Here is a 13499-nt window from a genome sequence, read left to right on the forward strand (position 1 = left end):
AGACCTCATCAGATGGTAGTTTGGTTAATGTGTTGGTCCAACAAGTACACAAGAGGAAGCATCTGGATCTGCTTAGCATGCTAACATGTGTGGTGGCACTTTTATAATACTAAGCTAAACAATAGTGTAAAGATGATGATACATGATGAATCCATTGATTAAATATTAGTACCATGTCGTGCATACGACGATAAGGAACCTGCACGGACTGACAAACCACCATAAAGTCATCTGAAGTAGAACCAGAGCTGCTTTGAACAATGAAAACAGTAAAAATAACAGAAACACTTACTGTTAGCAGGAGGAATCCACACAGAAGCAGTTTTACTGTTCGTTTTCACTGAGGATGTTTCCGTCATGTGTGTCTGTTTCAGGATCCGAGTGGCCGGCATTAAAGGTCTGCAGGGCGTGGTGAGGAAGACGGTGAACGACGAGCTGCAGGCCATCATCTGGGAGCCTCAGCACATGGACAAACTGATCCCGTCCATGCTGTTCAACATGCAGGACAGCGAAGACCTGGACAGGTACTGATCACACACAGAGTTCAGTTTGGGTCGGCTCGGTTTGCTTTGTTTTGACTGATGCTCTCCTCCCTGGATTCAGAGCTGGAGGGGAGAGAAGTAGTTTATGAGGTGACCTTATTAAAGGGCCAAACCTCGACACACAATAATTCCAAGTCGATCAATTATACATGCAGCGCCGGAGCCTTTTTCACCCGAGGCAATCAGAAAAGTAAACTACTTCACCTGCAACATCAAACTTTCCCTCCGCCTCAGAAAATAAAGGTTGTTTATTCCAGAGCAGCTCACAGCGGCTCTGATATCCCAGAATTCACCTCTGATGCTAATCAAACAGAAATTACAAAATAACAGTAACTTCTAGCGCTTCCTTTTGACTCTTCACACCTCTGAAACGTGTGTGTGTGTGTGTGTGTGTGTGTGTGTGTGTCGGGGGGTTAATCCATCCAGCCTCTCCTCTCTGGTGTCGCTCTGCTCTGTGATCCTCAGGCTGACTTTAAGCCTCCACATCCAGTTTCAGAATCGGTGTCATTGAGTCCCGTAAACCTCCAGAATCCCCTGCAAACATTTTCTACACGCCATCAAACGTCTCTGCGATTCCTCGTCTAGATTAGAGATCAGATGTCACGCTTTAACTCCTGAAGATACCCAGCTGTCATGAGACGAGCAGATAGGAGGAAGCTAATGCTAGGTCTGTATTTCATGTTGTGACGTGAACAACACGTCCTCACACCTGAACGATAATGTGTCGACTGCATATATCACTGTCCCTGAAACCACTGACGGACTGACGCTTGTGTCGTACAGTCACAGTTCAGTTATGTTGAGACCAGAGCTGCTACAATGAATCATACTGTTTCATTAGTTGGCAGCAGCTGACCGACAGTTAAAATCTCACCTCCTGCTCTCTTTGAAGAAGAGACAGACCGTGTTGATGTCATGAACATTTAATTATCCACTTTCTTCTGCTTTTTATTTCTCACTGCAAAGTATTAACGCTTCTGCAGTCTGTTGTCTCCATGTGTTTACGTCTGAGATCAGGTGAGCTGCTGCGGTGCTGCCTCCAGCACCATGATCTCAGTGACATCCTGTGGTGTGCGATACTCCACTATTTTCAAGTCTTTTAGTGTGTGCAGGTTTGAGTTTAGAGAGACGAGCATCTGTGAGTGATGCAAAGTGATTTTACAGTCAGTCAGGATTTTAAAAGTCCTGCAGTGTGAGCGCCGCCTCGGATGAAGGTGAGGAAACAACAGTGTGTGTCTTCTGTGTCTTAACTCACGCAGGAATTTTATGTACGAGACATTACTTTTAACTAAGTAAATCAAAATAGCTCACGGTCTAACAATAACCACAAATATGTGCTGCAATAAGCTGCTCTCACAGTCGTTTTTCTGATGATACGAAACTGTTCACTGCAATTTAATGTACATGAGGTCTGTTAGTGGCAAAAATGCTTCAGATATTATAAATGAACAGATAAATGGAAATGAAAAACCTGTGAGCTTCAGATTACTTGCAGAAGTTGTAAAGAAAAGGAGGCCAACTCACGATCCACTACTTGTTAGGCTGCACAGAGGAATGAGAAGTGTTTAAATGCAGAGCTGACAAACCAAACATTGAGATTTATGAAGAGAAAAATGTACAAAACATCCGGATGGTGAGAAAACTCTTTTCGCTGCGATGCTGTGTGCAGTATTTAACAATGAGAGGGAGGAAAATGAAACTCGCTTCACTGTGCTGCCCTTGAGTTTCACCTGATCATAACTCAAGTTTGAAAAATACCTTTTTTTTTCCTTTCTTTTTTTATCTCCGCACCTTTTATCCCCCTCACAAACATTTCTCTTATCATACCTGAGCAGTGCTCCGCGGACAGCGGGAGATTTATTACTCACACAGCTGCTGTCTCGGCTTGTTTCTGTTTTTTTTAACCTTATTGTCTCGTCGGAGAAACGTGGAGAGTTTAGGAGCTGAGGCTTCGCAGACGTACGAGTCCAGGAGGCGCTCAAGGTTAATGCAGCAAAGCACCAACCTGAAAACACCAGTTAAGTGATATTAATACGGTTTAGGACGCTTGGCTTATATTTGCATCATAAATGTAAATGTGGAAACAATCAGACTGTAAAGTGAAAACACTGATTCATTAACATCACACTGTTTACACTGATTTCACCATTTACACTCAATTTATGAAAGAAGAAACAATTTATTGATCTAAACATGTCACATGTTACAAACACACTAAACAGTAACCAGTATAGGCGACTTCTTTGTCCCCAGACTCCCTTAACAAATGTGTCAGTTTAGTGAGTTGTTGAGTTGGAGACACTTTATAAACTGTGTGAAACTCTGTCTCTGACTGATTCTGACTGATTTGTTCCTTCTTGTGAATTCAGCAAATGTTCTCCATGAAGATGTTTCTTTGTTAAAAACCATCGAGTCTGTTTGTCCCAGCGTTCTTCATGTTAGTTTGCATAGAGAGGTGGGAAGGATGGATACTCAGGTCTGAACAGGCTCCGACTGTTGAACTCTTCTGTGTTTTTCTGGTCTCTTTGTTTGACCTTTTTATTCTTTTACATTCGCTGCTTGCAGTGCGAGAAGAGTCAGGATCTAAAGTAAATCTTGCTGTTGGATCTGATGTAAGTCGCTCTGGATCTCTCTGTCGGCTGAAGGAGTATAAACCGTTGCCTGAGCTCGATCCTGGGAGTTAAAGCCTCTCCTTACGCCTCCACACACCTCAGACCTCATTATATCGGTTCAATCCTCAGACTGAGGCCTGTAGTCCAGGTGAAGGAGGAAATCCTTGCAATGTGTGACACTGAGGAGTTTTCTGCATCTCCTCATCCTCTCCTGGGACTGAGAACGCTGCTTTCACCAGCGAGATCTATGGCAAAGATCAGTGAGGCAGGAGAGGAAGCTTAACGCTCCGTTCTCTGTTTCCCCTGTCAGCTCATCTTTGCTTTCTTTTTGTTATTCTTGTCTTCATCCTCCTCTTTCTCCATGCTTTGCTTTCCGGTTGACTCTTCTCCTCTCTGTTCTCCTCTCATCCCACATCTCATCTTTATTTTCCCTCCTCTTGCCCTCTCTTAACAGATCTTCAGTAACCAGTGTTGTCTGCTTGAGAGGTTCCTTGAAAACAAGACCTACCATTAAACATTTAAGAAGGAGAAACAGGAAAAATAATTGCAAAATTAGAGTAGAATTAACCACCTGACCTCGCTGCCAGGATGCAAACAGGCCGATTTAATACAGTCCCTGTTTTATATTGAATCAAAACTCCATAGATTAAGACAGCACTTAATACAGGCAGGGAAATGTCAGTAAATAAGCCCCCAGATAACACACATGTGGGTCCCAAAAGTCTGAGACCACACTGAAAATATCTAATAATGTCACCTGGAAAAGTTTGAGGATTAATAAAGTAAATGAAAGTGTTATTCTCAGCAAAGAGGGACTTTCTCAGCTTTGAATAATGGCCACAAGGTTTCTAAGAGTGCCATCCATGGAGCTCTGAGGGACAGGCGGACCCAAAGTGACCACACCATCAGAAGATCAATACATCAAGCTCAGTCCACTGAGAGACAGAGGAGCAGCTTCATCACAGACTCCAGTCAGCCGTCGTCCTGTCAGAAGAAGGCTGTCTTACAGTGTCGTAGTGAGGAAACCAGGACAAACACAGAAGAACATCAAAATAACAATTTAATTGCAAGGTGGCAAATAAATTCCCTCAGCAGTGTCTGCAGCTCCTCCTGCCCGAGGTGCATGTGTGCTGCCTGACGGGCAAAACCAATAAACCTTTGTACGCCCACATACCTGCAGAGAGATTTTAATTTATTTCTATTTAAGCAGAAAAGTCTGTGGAGGACCTGGCGAAGATGTTTGAGACACAACAAAACAATATTTTGTTTTCTTGCGTCTCAAACTTCTCAACAGAAAAACAATATTAAAAAGAAAATGCTCTTTTTATTTCCTCTCTCCTCGTCATCTCCTCCTTTTCTTCCTCTTTCTTTGCTCCTCCATCATCTTGAACCACCTCCTCCTCCTCCCTCCTCTCTTCATCGTATTTATTCTCCTCCTCTTATCATCCATCCTTTCTTCCCCTCTCTCACCGTGGCTTCCTCCCCTCTCAGTCTCATCCTGGTGGTTTCCATGTGAACAAAAAGCTATTTTTGGATCCTGTTTTTTTTTTTTTTTCTTTTCTGAATCCCTCCTCGTGTTTCTTCTTCTTCATCCTTTTCTTCTCCCGCTCGCATTTCTCTACCTAAAGTGCCGACAACTTCCTTCCATCGCATGTGGAGGAATTAAGGGTTTAGGATGTGATCCGGCCCTGGACGCTGTCCGGATGTCATTATTTCTTCGACATGGTTCTGTGATGATGATACTCACAGTGGACACAGAGGCTCAAATCAAACCTCCAGTGTGTCGCTGCACATCCCGAACAGACAACAGTAAAATGTATGAGACTGAAAACTCATCTGTTATTGTGTCACGGGGTTTTGGAGGGACGAGGACCTGCTCACAGAAACACTGCTCCATATCCTCTACAGGCTGCCTGTTAATGCGTCAGAGGAGCTGACAGTGTGTGTCAGACGGGTTCGGGTTTGTGGAGTTTGGACTGTTCGGAGAGCACAGTTGTTAATTTGGTGAAATGTGTCAAACCTGCTGGGAAAATCTGAGAGGTAATATAATTACTGGTTCCCAAAAAATCAAACGTTTGCTCTACTTTCTCCTTTTCAGCTGTAAATCTACATAACAGGCCTCTCGTTGATGAGCAGTGTCGCACTACACATCAGAGAAACCACCTTGAGAACAACCTTCACCGACTGGGGACACGATTAGCACATGAATATCTTTTTAAATGATGGCGGTGCAGCCGGAGAGCTTTCCTTTGTGCTGAGTCTGAACTGAACTGAGAGTTCACCAGTTTGACTTGCGTGTCCGAGCCCAGCAGGGTCAGTAACAATACCAAAAAACATCCAGAAGACCCACCAGAGATCTCCAGTGCTTGTCCTTCAGAAGACCTGCTGCTCCTCCACCGATGAGACGCTCGACCTCACAGAGAAGAACCAGTCGTTCGTACATCAAAACAAACTGTGCGTGCCGACTCCGAAGGACTCGGAGGAAGGTTTACTGATCTTCAACCTCTGTTCTTTGCGCTTCGTCGGGTTTCGGCAACTTAAATTTTGTTCAGGATAGAGACGGATTACCTCGTGGTTCATTGAAACTGACTGTCTAAGAGGTTTTTGTGTTGTAAGAAAACTTCACTCTGCTTCTTCTCCTTCTTCTGCTTTCTTTCCTTTAACACTGGTATCGGATCGGCAGGAGAAAATGGTATCAGAACATCTCTAATTTCCTCGTGGCTCTCAACAGTTGAAAATCCAATCATTATGTTCACCTTATCTTTCTTTCCAATCCTCCAGTTTTGTCCTTTCTCTCTTCTCCTGCTCCTAACGGTCCAATCAAAACATCTAATCTTCCATGATTTAATGGAAATATAGCTTTCACTTAATCCACACATAATCACAGTGCATATATTCCTTCATCACCTCGGGGATCATCTCCGTGTTAATGGAAACATGCCAGCCGTTTCTAATGGTCTTCCTGCGACTTAATGAGCAGATCCTTGAGTCGGATCAGAGGCTGGAAGTCAGTTCTTTGAAGGAGGAGAGGCAGGATGTGTGAGGTTAAACACCAAGGACACGTCGTTCAATATTAAAATCTGACTTCAATTCATAAAAATCTGGAAATTGCTCTTCTGGCTAGTTTCTTTTATTTCTTCACCCCTGATTCATCACGAGCGCTGCATAGAGTCTCTGAACCAGCAGCCTTACAGTTGGCCATGATGATTCTTCTTGCTCTGTCTTTAATTTTCTGTATGCAGATTGTTAACTTAAGTTTGTCTTTTGAGACAATTCTTGGTAAGTGAGGACATAATATAATATTGATGTGAGGACATAATATTGATATATTGGCCAGTCCTACGGGAAAGGCCACCGTCAGGTAAACATAAACCCTGGAGACGGTCTCAGTCTGAAGTCAAATGGATCAGCAGTCACAGTCGTCCCACGCCACAGACAAACCCCTGATGTCCAGTCAGAGGAGTTTATTAGTCTGCTGAGTGATCCTGAGTGTCATCCCAGGTCAATATCATGTTAAAAAAAAAAAAAAAGCGGCCTGCTGAAGAAAAGCATCCCCTCCCCAATCAGCAGAGTCCAAGCTGCAGCGTAATCATCACGATGGTCGTCTGTAATCAGAGCTTACATCACATTGTCATGTCGCCTGCTTCATGCTTCTGCAATCACACATGGCTCCGTGCAATCACAGCCAGAGTCGGACTGAAAACACACGACGAGTGATTCACTTCTCCTCAGTGTGTCTGCTGTCTCTGCCTCTTCATTGGGAATTTAAGCCTAAATGACGACTGGACTCTTGTGTTAAGAAGCAACTGAAGCAGGAAGCCGTCGCTCTTTTATTCAAAAGGCTTGCAGAATCCAGCCCAGTCTCCAGGACATGATGTTATCAGTTAAAGTTTCTGAAAACCACAGATATGTCCAAGGCTGACATTTGTGCCAAACATGTCATATCACGTTGACATTAAATGCTTATTAGCTGACTTTCACATCAGGAGGTGGAAGCGAAGTCGGTGACGTTATGATAAGCCAACGGCTGCCGAACGGCCAAACGCAGTTCGAGTCACACCACTGGATATTTTTAAGGGCGCCTGAGGACATCCTTGTTTTTCGTGTGACCTAATCAGGTGTTGTAAACGAGACCATGATGTTTTTTTAACCCTAACCAAGTGTTTTTTGTGCCTAAACTTAACCAGAGCGTCAGCACAGCGTTGTGACGAGAGAGGATTGGAAAATTCAACCGAAACAAGCAGAAAGTTTTAACTTATCTGTGGTTTTGCTGAGGCAAACTTGGCTTACATTTATTCTGGTTGTTGGGTCGGGTGGAATCGGTGGTGGAGCCCGTTGGTGAGAGAAATCTAATTGTTCAGCTGAGAGGATCAGTGCAGGAGAGGAGAAACGGAAAAACAAATGGAAAGCCTCTTGAGCCTGTCGCTGCAGTATCTCGTGTTTTCATCCGTTTAGTGCAGTTTCCCTTTATTTTTCTCCTCCAACTCTTCACCAGTGACATTTGCGACTTCTTATAAGACATGGTCTTGACCAGAAGTGGTGAGAGTAGTGAATAACAACAGTTAATAACGACCAAAGTTAGCAGTTAGACTGGTAGTATGGATGTCCTCTCACCAACTCGCAGAAATCTAGCTGGCTGGCGGCTGCAGTCTTGCCGGTGTGTTCAAGTGCAGCTTTTTGGCTGAGACACAGATGATGGCCTTCATCGCTAGTTTCTGATTTCGGTATCTTAAATAATTTGCTGACGACCTGCTGGACTTTTCTTCTAGTGCCAAAATTAGGGTCCAAACCATAGAATCCATTTCACAACAGAATATCTAAAAAATAATGAAGCTACAGTCGTATTTATTGTTATCTCTTGTTTCTCAGTGCGAAATCCACCCAATGTGTTCAGGCTCGTCAGGTTTGTGTCCTCAGATGAAGCCTGCAGCACAGCCTATTCTACCTGGGCATTATGTTGTGTCTATAATTGGAACGTTGTTTAATTTACTGCTCAAATAACTGATTTCCATGGATTTTGCAGGGATCATGAGCCATGTCAGTAGTTTAAAAACACTGTTGTGTTGCCTAGTTTCTGTGGACTGTTAATATGTCCAACAGTTGATCGAGGATATTTGCTCTCCCTGGTTTGGTTTATCAGATCTTCTTTCACTCTAACATTGTAACTGAACCTGACAGGACGTGCTGTTAAACCAATACGAGCTAAAATTGGTTCAAAGGTTCAGTAGAGCTGCAGAATTGGTGCAAAGCCTTTTCCAAAACCTCTCTTCAGTTCACCTGTGCAGCTCTCTGATGGAAACATCCTGTAAACGGCAGGTGGACATCAGCTCTGATGATGTTGCCGCTGTTTTCTGACCTCCCGAAGCAGCTCAGCATCGCTGCAGTCCAGCAGCATCCTGTCAAACAAAATGTCCATCAGCAGAGTTGGTGAGTTTAATAGCGTGACTCAGCGTGGCACAAAAACACAGCGAGGCGCCGGCCTCTGAGGGAATCACCGCTCCGGAGGAAGAACCGTGTTGTGTTCGGGTGTTTTTGTTTTTTTTTCCCTTCACGAGACACAAACACAATCTGCGTCGGGTAATGTTGTTCCCAAAACACAGCTGCGGTCAGTTTACCCCACGGCGCCGTGTTTTGGGCTTTTCTAATCGAGCCTCGGAGGACCTGGCGGGAAGCTGCTGGTCAAGGGCGTTTGATTCTGTTAATTGCTTCTCGGGGAGGGCGGACGTGGGCGGCGTGCAGAAACTAGAGGTGGAGGCTCGGAGAAGGAAGAAAAAGCTCTCCTGGTGTCACAATTAGATGCCTGCTTGTGTTGTCGCGCACACACACACACACGCACACACACACACACACACACACACACTGTGTTGTGTTTTAAGGCTGCCACCTTGAAAACGACTTTGACCTCCAACTGCTTACTCTCCCTCCGTCGCTGACGTCACGTATCTCGGCTCCTTTGTTTCTTCGTCTGTGTGCCTGATTGAACACACACATGTGGTTCACGACTGATTTTCAAAATAAAATAATGAAATAATGTTCCTGACAGCCTGTGGAATAACACGTCTGTCCTCTTGAAATCTCTCGAAGTATTTTTTTTAAATCTAACCAGAGCACAAAATACTTGTGATTAGTCATATTATATGCTATATTTCCTCTAACAATAAAGGTTGTTATTATTAATATTTAATCACCACCGTGCCCAAATATTCAAAGCCACGGCAGCTACACCATTAAAGTTAATTGAAAAAGTCTAAATATCCTGTGCATCGTTTCCCTCACGTTTCCTTTGATTCATTAGGACGTGTGGTAAATGAAGCCTGCAGGATCGTGTCTGGAATTGAAACGCCACCTCTGTGTGGTTGAGTCCTGGTTTTTTTGTCCTCAGAAGGAGTTTAACATTTATTTATCATTTTTCTCCAACTAGCAATCATCAGAAACAATCTCCACCTTCACTAAGTTTGTTCTGTCCATTTCATTAAACAACACCGACCCACCTTCTATTACCAGAGACATTTCCATTTTTTACCTCTCATGTCGCCTCTAACAAGCAATAAGCATTTAATTTCCCCTGAACCGCCTGTGTGGGCCGACAGTAATTGCATTGTTTCCCTCCTGAGACCCGGCTGCCTACAGTCCATCTGTGAGCGGGCTTATTGCTGCGGAAGGTGATTTACTATTGCATTATTTTATCAATATGACACATATCGGGACGCCTGCCTGGGTCTCGTGCCAGGACTTTGGATTCTCGGCAGCTCTGCAGGAGATGACGACCTTGTAGAGAAGTTGCACATCGTTTGTAGCCGAGCTGTCGGATCAACACGGCGGCAGTGGAACAAAAATCAGAAGCTAAGAGAGACTGAAACAGGAAATCAACAGCAGGGGTCAGTGAAATGCTCAAAATAGGCCTGTGTTGTTTACAGGTGACCTCTCGTGGTCTTGTGACTAGTGGCTGCAGGTAGAAGATATGTTAATCTGCTAAAGAGCTGCTGAACCTCTCAGTTAGGTGGTCGGGTGGATGGATGAACCAACACAGTGTGTGAATATGAGTGTCCCTAACATTTATAAGTAGTGTTCGTTGCCTAAACTTAACCAGATGTTGAATCTTGAATAGAGCGAGCTGCTCAGGAAGCATTTATTTTTAAAGTCGTAGTCATCGTTTGAGAAGAAACGCACAACTGAGAGTTGATTTTAAAGCTCAAGGACACGAAGCTTCACTCGAGCTGTTTGTGTCCAACAGTCGGGGGGGAAAAGATCATGACTGGATGTCCCAGTTTACTCGTCCAGCTGTTTCAGATACAAGTCTCATTCTTCGAGCTTGCAACAGTAGTTGATAAACCGACCTCACCACCTGTGATCATTCAGAAGCTCCTCGAACAATCTTCTTCTGGTCCTTGTGGTGAGATTGTCAACTATTGTGTTTTCTCCCACAAAGAAAATCCACTCACCCTCACAGCTGATGGAGAGTCGGGTGAAGTTTTTCTTCTTTCAGCCGAAGTAAAACAGCTCCGTACAACTCGCCGGATATAATCCAAGTCTCCTTTAGGTCAGAAATCCCAAAGTGATTTTGAAAAGATGTTATTTTATGTTTTGTTGCATTTGTCTGGAGATAACAGCGCTGCCGTTCTTCTGTGTGAACTGATGAAAGAAGTTCATAAATGAAGAAGAATCCATAATAAAACGTTGCAGTGAGGTCATTCGAGTCAGAATATCCTGCAGCGTGACTGAAATATCTTAATTTGGGGTAAAGTTGCGTTCTTTGCTCGTCACTTTGTGCAGCGTCTCATCTGCTTCAGTCCATCAACATGCTGATTTAATTTCCATCGACTATCCGCCGCCTCTTTCTCTTTCTCTCTCTCCCTCCCTCCCACTCTTCATCTATATCTGGGCCTCCATCAACGTCTTCCTTTCTCTCTACTCTCTCGATCATTTGGTTCCTTCGTGCTCTTCGTTCTAACTCGTCTCTCAAACCTCTGACATCATCAAACCGCCTCAATTAAGTTTGTTTCTGGAATCACATTTCTTTTTATTTTATCCTTTTGTTTCTTTTAGTTTTTTTGGCAACATTCAGATGTAAATAACTACTTTATTTTTCCTAAGTGCAACTTTAACCTGAAGGCAGCTGCTCAGAATAAAGTAACGAGTGTTTGAACTGCGACACCAGGACACATTCAATTATTTATCATAAAAACATCAGAAGAAAGAAGCTTTCACCTCCTCTCCAGTTTTATTTGCAAAGTCAGTTTGATTGGGAAAAGACTCTTTTCATGTTTTAATGCAAACCATCAAAGATCTGTGTGCTGACGCACTGTTCCCAGAGGAGCTGGTGATTAAACCAGAGTGGACAGTGAGTGTTTCTCTAAATGTCTCTTAACACGTCTATCTTTTGTCTTTTTTAAAGGCGCAGAGGGTTTATTGCATCTCAACTGGTGTTTTTGTGGGAAAAAAGTCTTTAATGCAGAGTTTTAAAATCTGGCTTCTCTGTCAATGATTATAAAGATCAAACAGCCAAGAACAGTTTTGGTCAATCTCTGTGTGGAGAGAAAATCATTGGATTGTGTTTTAACATTTGACTTAAAATGGCTTTTTATACATGAACATATCAGATTTAAGTTATTGGAGGTTATACATTAAAAGAGGTGGAAGTAACAGAGTACAAATACTTAGTTACTGTCCTTCAGTACAGTTTCAGGTGTCTGTACTGTACCTGAGTATCTCTGAGACTTTCCCTCTCTACATCTGAACACAAACATCTGAACTTTCTCCTCCTCACAGCTTCAAACAGCCTCGTTACTTTAGTTTGATGCATTTGAGGTGAATTATGGATTATTGTTATTTGGCGTCATCGCACGCCGCCTTCCCAACATCACAAGACTGATGTCGACCTATCAGAGCACATCACGCACGGCAGACGCAGCGAGACGAAACAAAGACGTAAAAGTGAGCTTTTTACTCTGATACTCTGAGTACATGTCAGAGCCTGTACCTCTGCGAGGTTTCGTCTCTCTCCTGAGATATTTCCTCCAGCTCCTTGTGGGGGATCTCAAGGTTTTCACAGATATGTAATCCCTTCAGCGTGTTCTGGTTCTGCCCCTGGGTCTCCTCCCAGTCAGACAGGAAAACCTCACCAGGGAGGTTTCCAGGAGGCGTTCTGATCCGATGCTGAACCACCTCAACTGACTCGCCCCGCCTCTGAGTGCCAGAACAACCATAAACACTTTTGCTTCCTGGCATATCGGACAGCTGGCCCTAATGCTCTCATTATATGTTTTATTATTATCTGAATTATCTGAATGTGAAGCATCCGGAGAAATAAATTAATACTTTTTAAGTTCAGGACATGAGAAAGATGTAAAAGTTCTTTATGTTGAAGTCGTCGTAGAGAAACGTTAGATCATTTTATTAACTCATGAATCACTGTTCATCTTTCATCAGAGTTGAAGCTTCCCAGCTTCTCTTACGTAGCGAAGAACAATGAAAACGACTTGATGAAATGTCTCTCACACATTTTTTACAGTGTTTGACTGACACACAAACACACACACACACACACACACACCTGATTGAGGCGGGTCGATACTCTTTCATTTGATTCGTCTCTTTTTTCAGCTGCTCTGATTGATTTCTTTTCAGTCTCCTCCGTCTTCAGTGCTTCGCTCTTCTCTCTCTCTCTCTCCGTCCATCATCTCGTATCCTGGCGGTTTTTCTTCTTCTCTGGTTTTAATCCCTCTAAATGTTATTGCACACACTTCCAAACGCATCGAGCTTCTGTCTGTTGAATTAAATCAGGTTGGTTATAAATAATTCTGCTGTTTTCAGCCTTTAAAACTTGATTTCAGGATGTTAACACAGGAGCGGTCCAACACTCGCTGGCTGGTTTCTTTGTCCTGCTGCTCAGGAAGCGATGCGAGGATGAGCCTCATGGTTATTTATTTATTTATTTACTTATTTATTTTCTTGCTGATACACACTAACCTGTCTGTCTCTCTCCGACAGGGCGGGTCACCCCAGCACACCCTCAGTGGTGGGTCAGGATGGCGAGGAGAACCCGGCGGCGCTGGCAGAGAGCTGCTTCAGAGAGCTGCTGGGCAGGGCGGCCTACGGCAACATGAACAACGCTGTCCGACCCGTGTTGGTGTGAGTACCTGAACGTTGGCAAAGACTGCAACAGAGTGATCGTTCTAACTTTAACTCTTCAGCGTCCACAGGATTTTACACCACAGGATTTTATGACAACTATTTAACCTGTGCTGCACGTCCACAGGCAGACATTTAGATACTGAACCTGTTTCCACCGTCCGTAGAGGTTCTCTACCCAGACGTCCAAATATTAAACGTGTTTTGAACAAAA

At 43.7% G+C, this 13499-nt stretch overlaps 1 protein-coding gene across 9 annotated transcripts in view; it reads left to right on the plus strand.

Annotated features, from left to right (window-relative positions):
• The window catches only part of efr3a (EFR3 homolog A), a 111894-nt gene that overhangs the window by 58552 nt on the left and 39843 nt on the right, over positions 1 to 13499 (plus strand). For all 9 annotated transcript variants that reach the window (XM_084370039.1, XM_084370040.1, XM_084370037.1 and 6 more), the window contains 2 exons: positions 375 to 524; positions 13145 to 13285. In XM_084370039.1, coding sequence (XP_084226165.1) covers positions 375 to 524; positions 13145 to 13285 — 291 coding nt within the window. The remainder of the gene's footprint in view (positions 1 to 374; positions 525 to 13144; positions 13286 to 13499) is intronic.

The sequence above is a fragment of the Pagrus pagrus genome, assembly GCF_965226575.1.
Source record: "Pagrus pagrus genome assembly, chromosome: 12".
Classification (NCBI taxonomy): Eukaryota; Metazoa; Chordata; class Actinopteri; order Spariformes; family Sparidae; genus Pagrus; species Pagrus pagrus.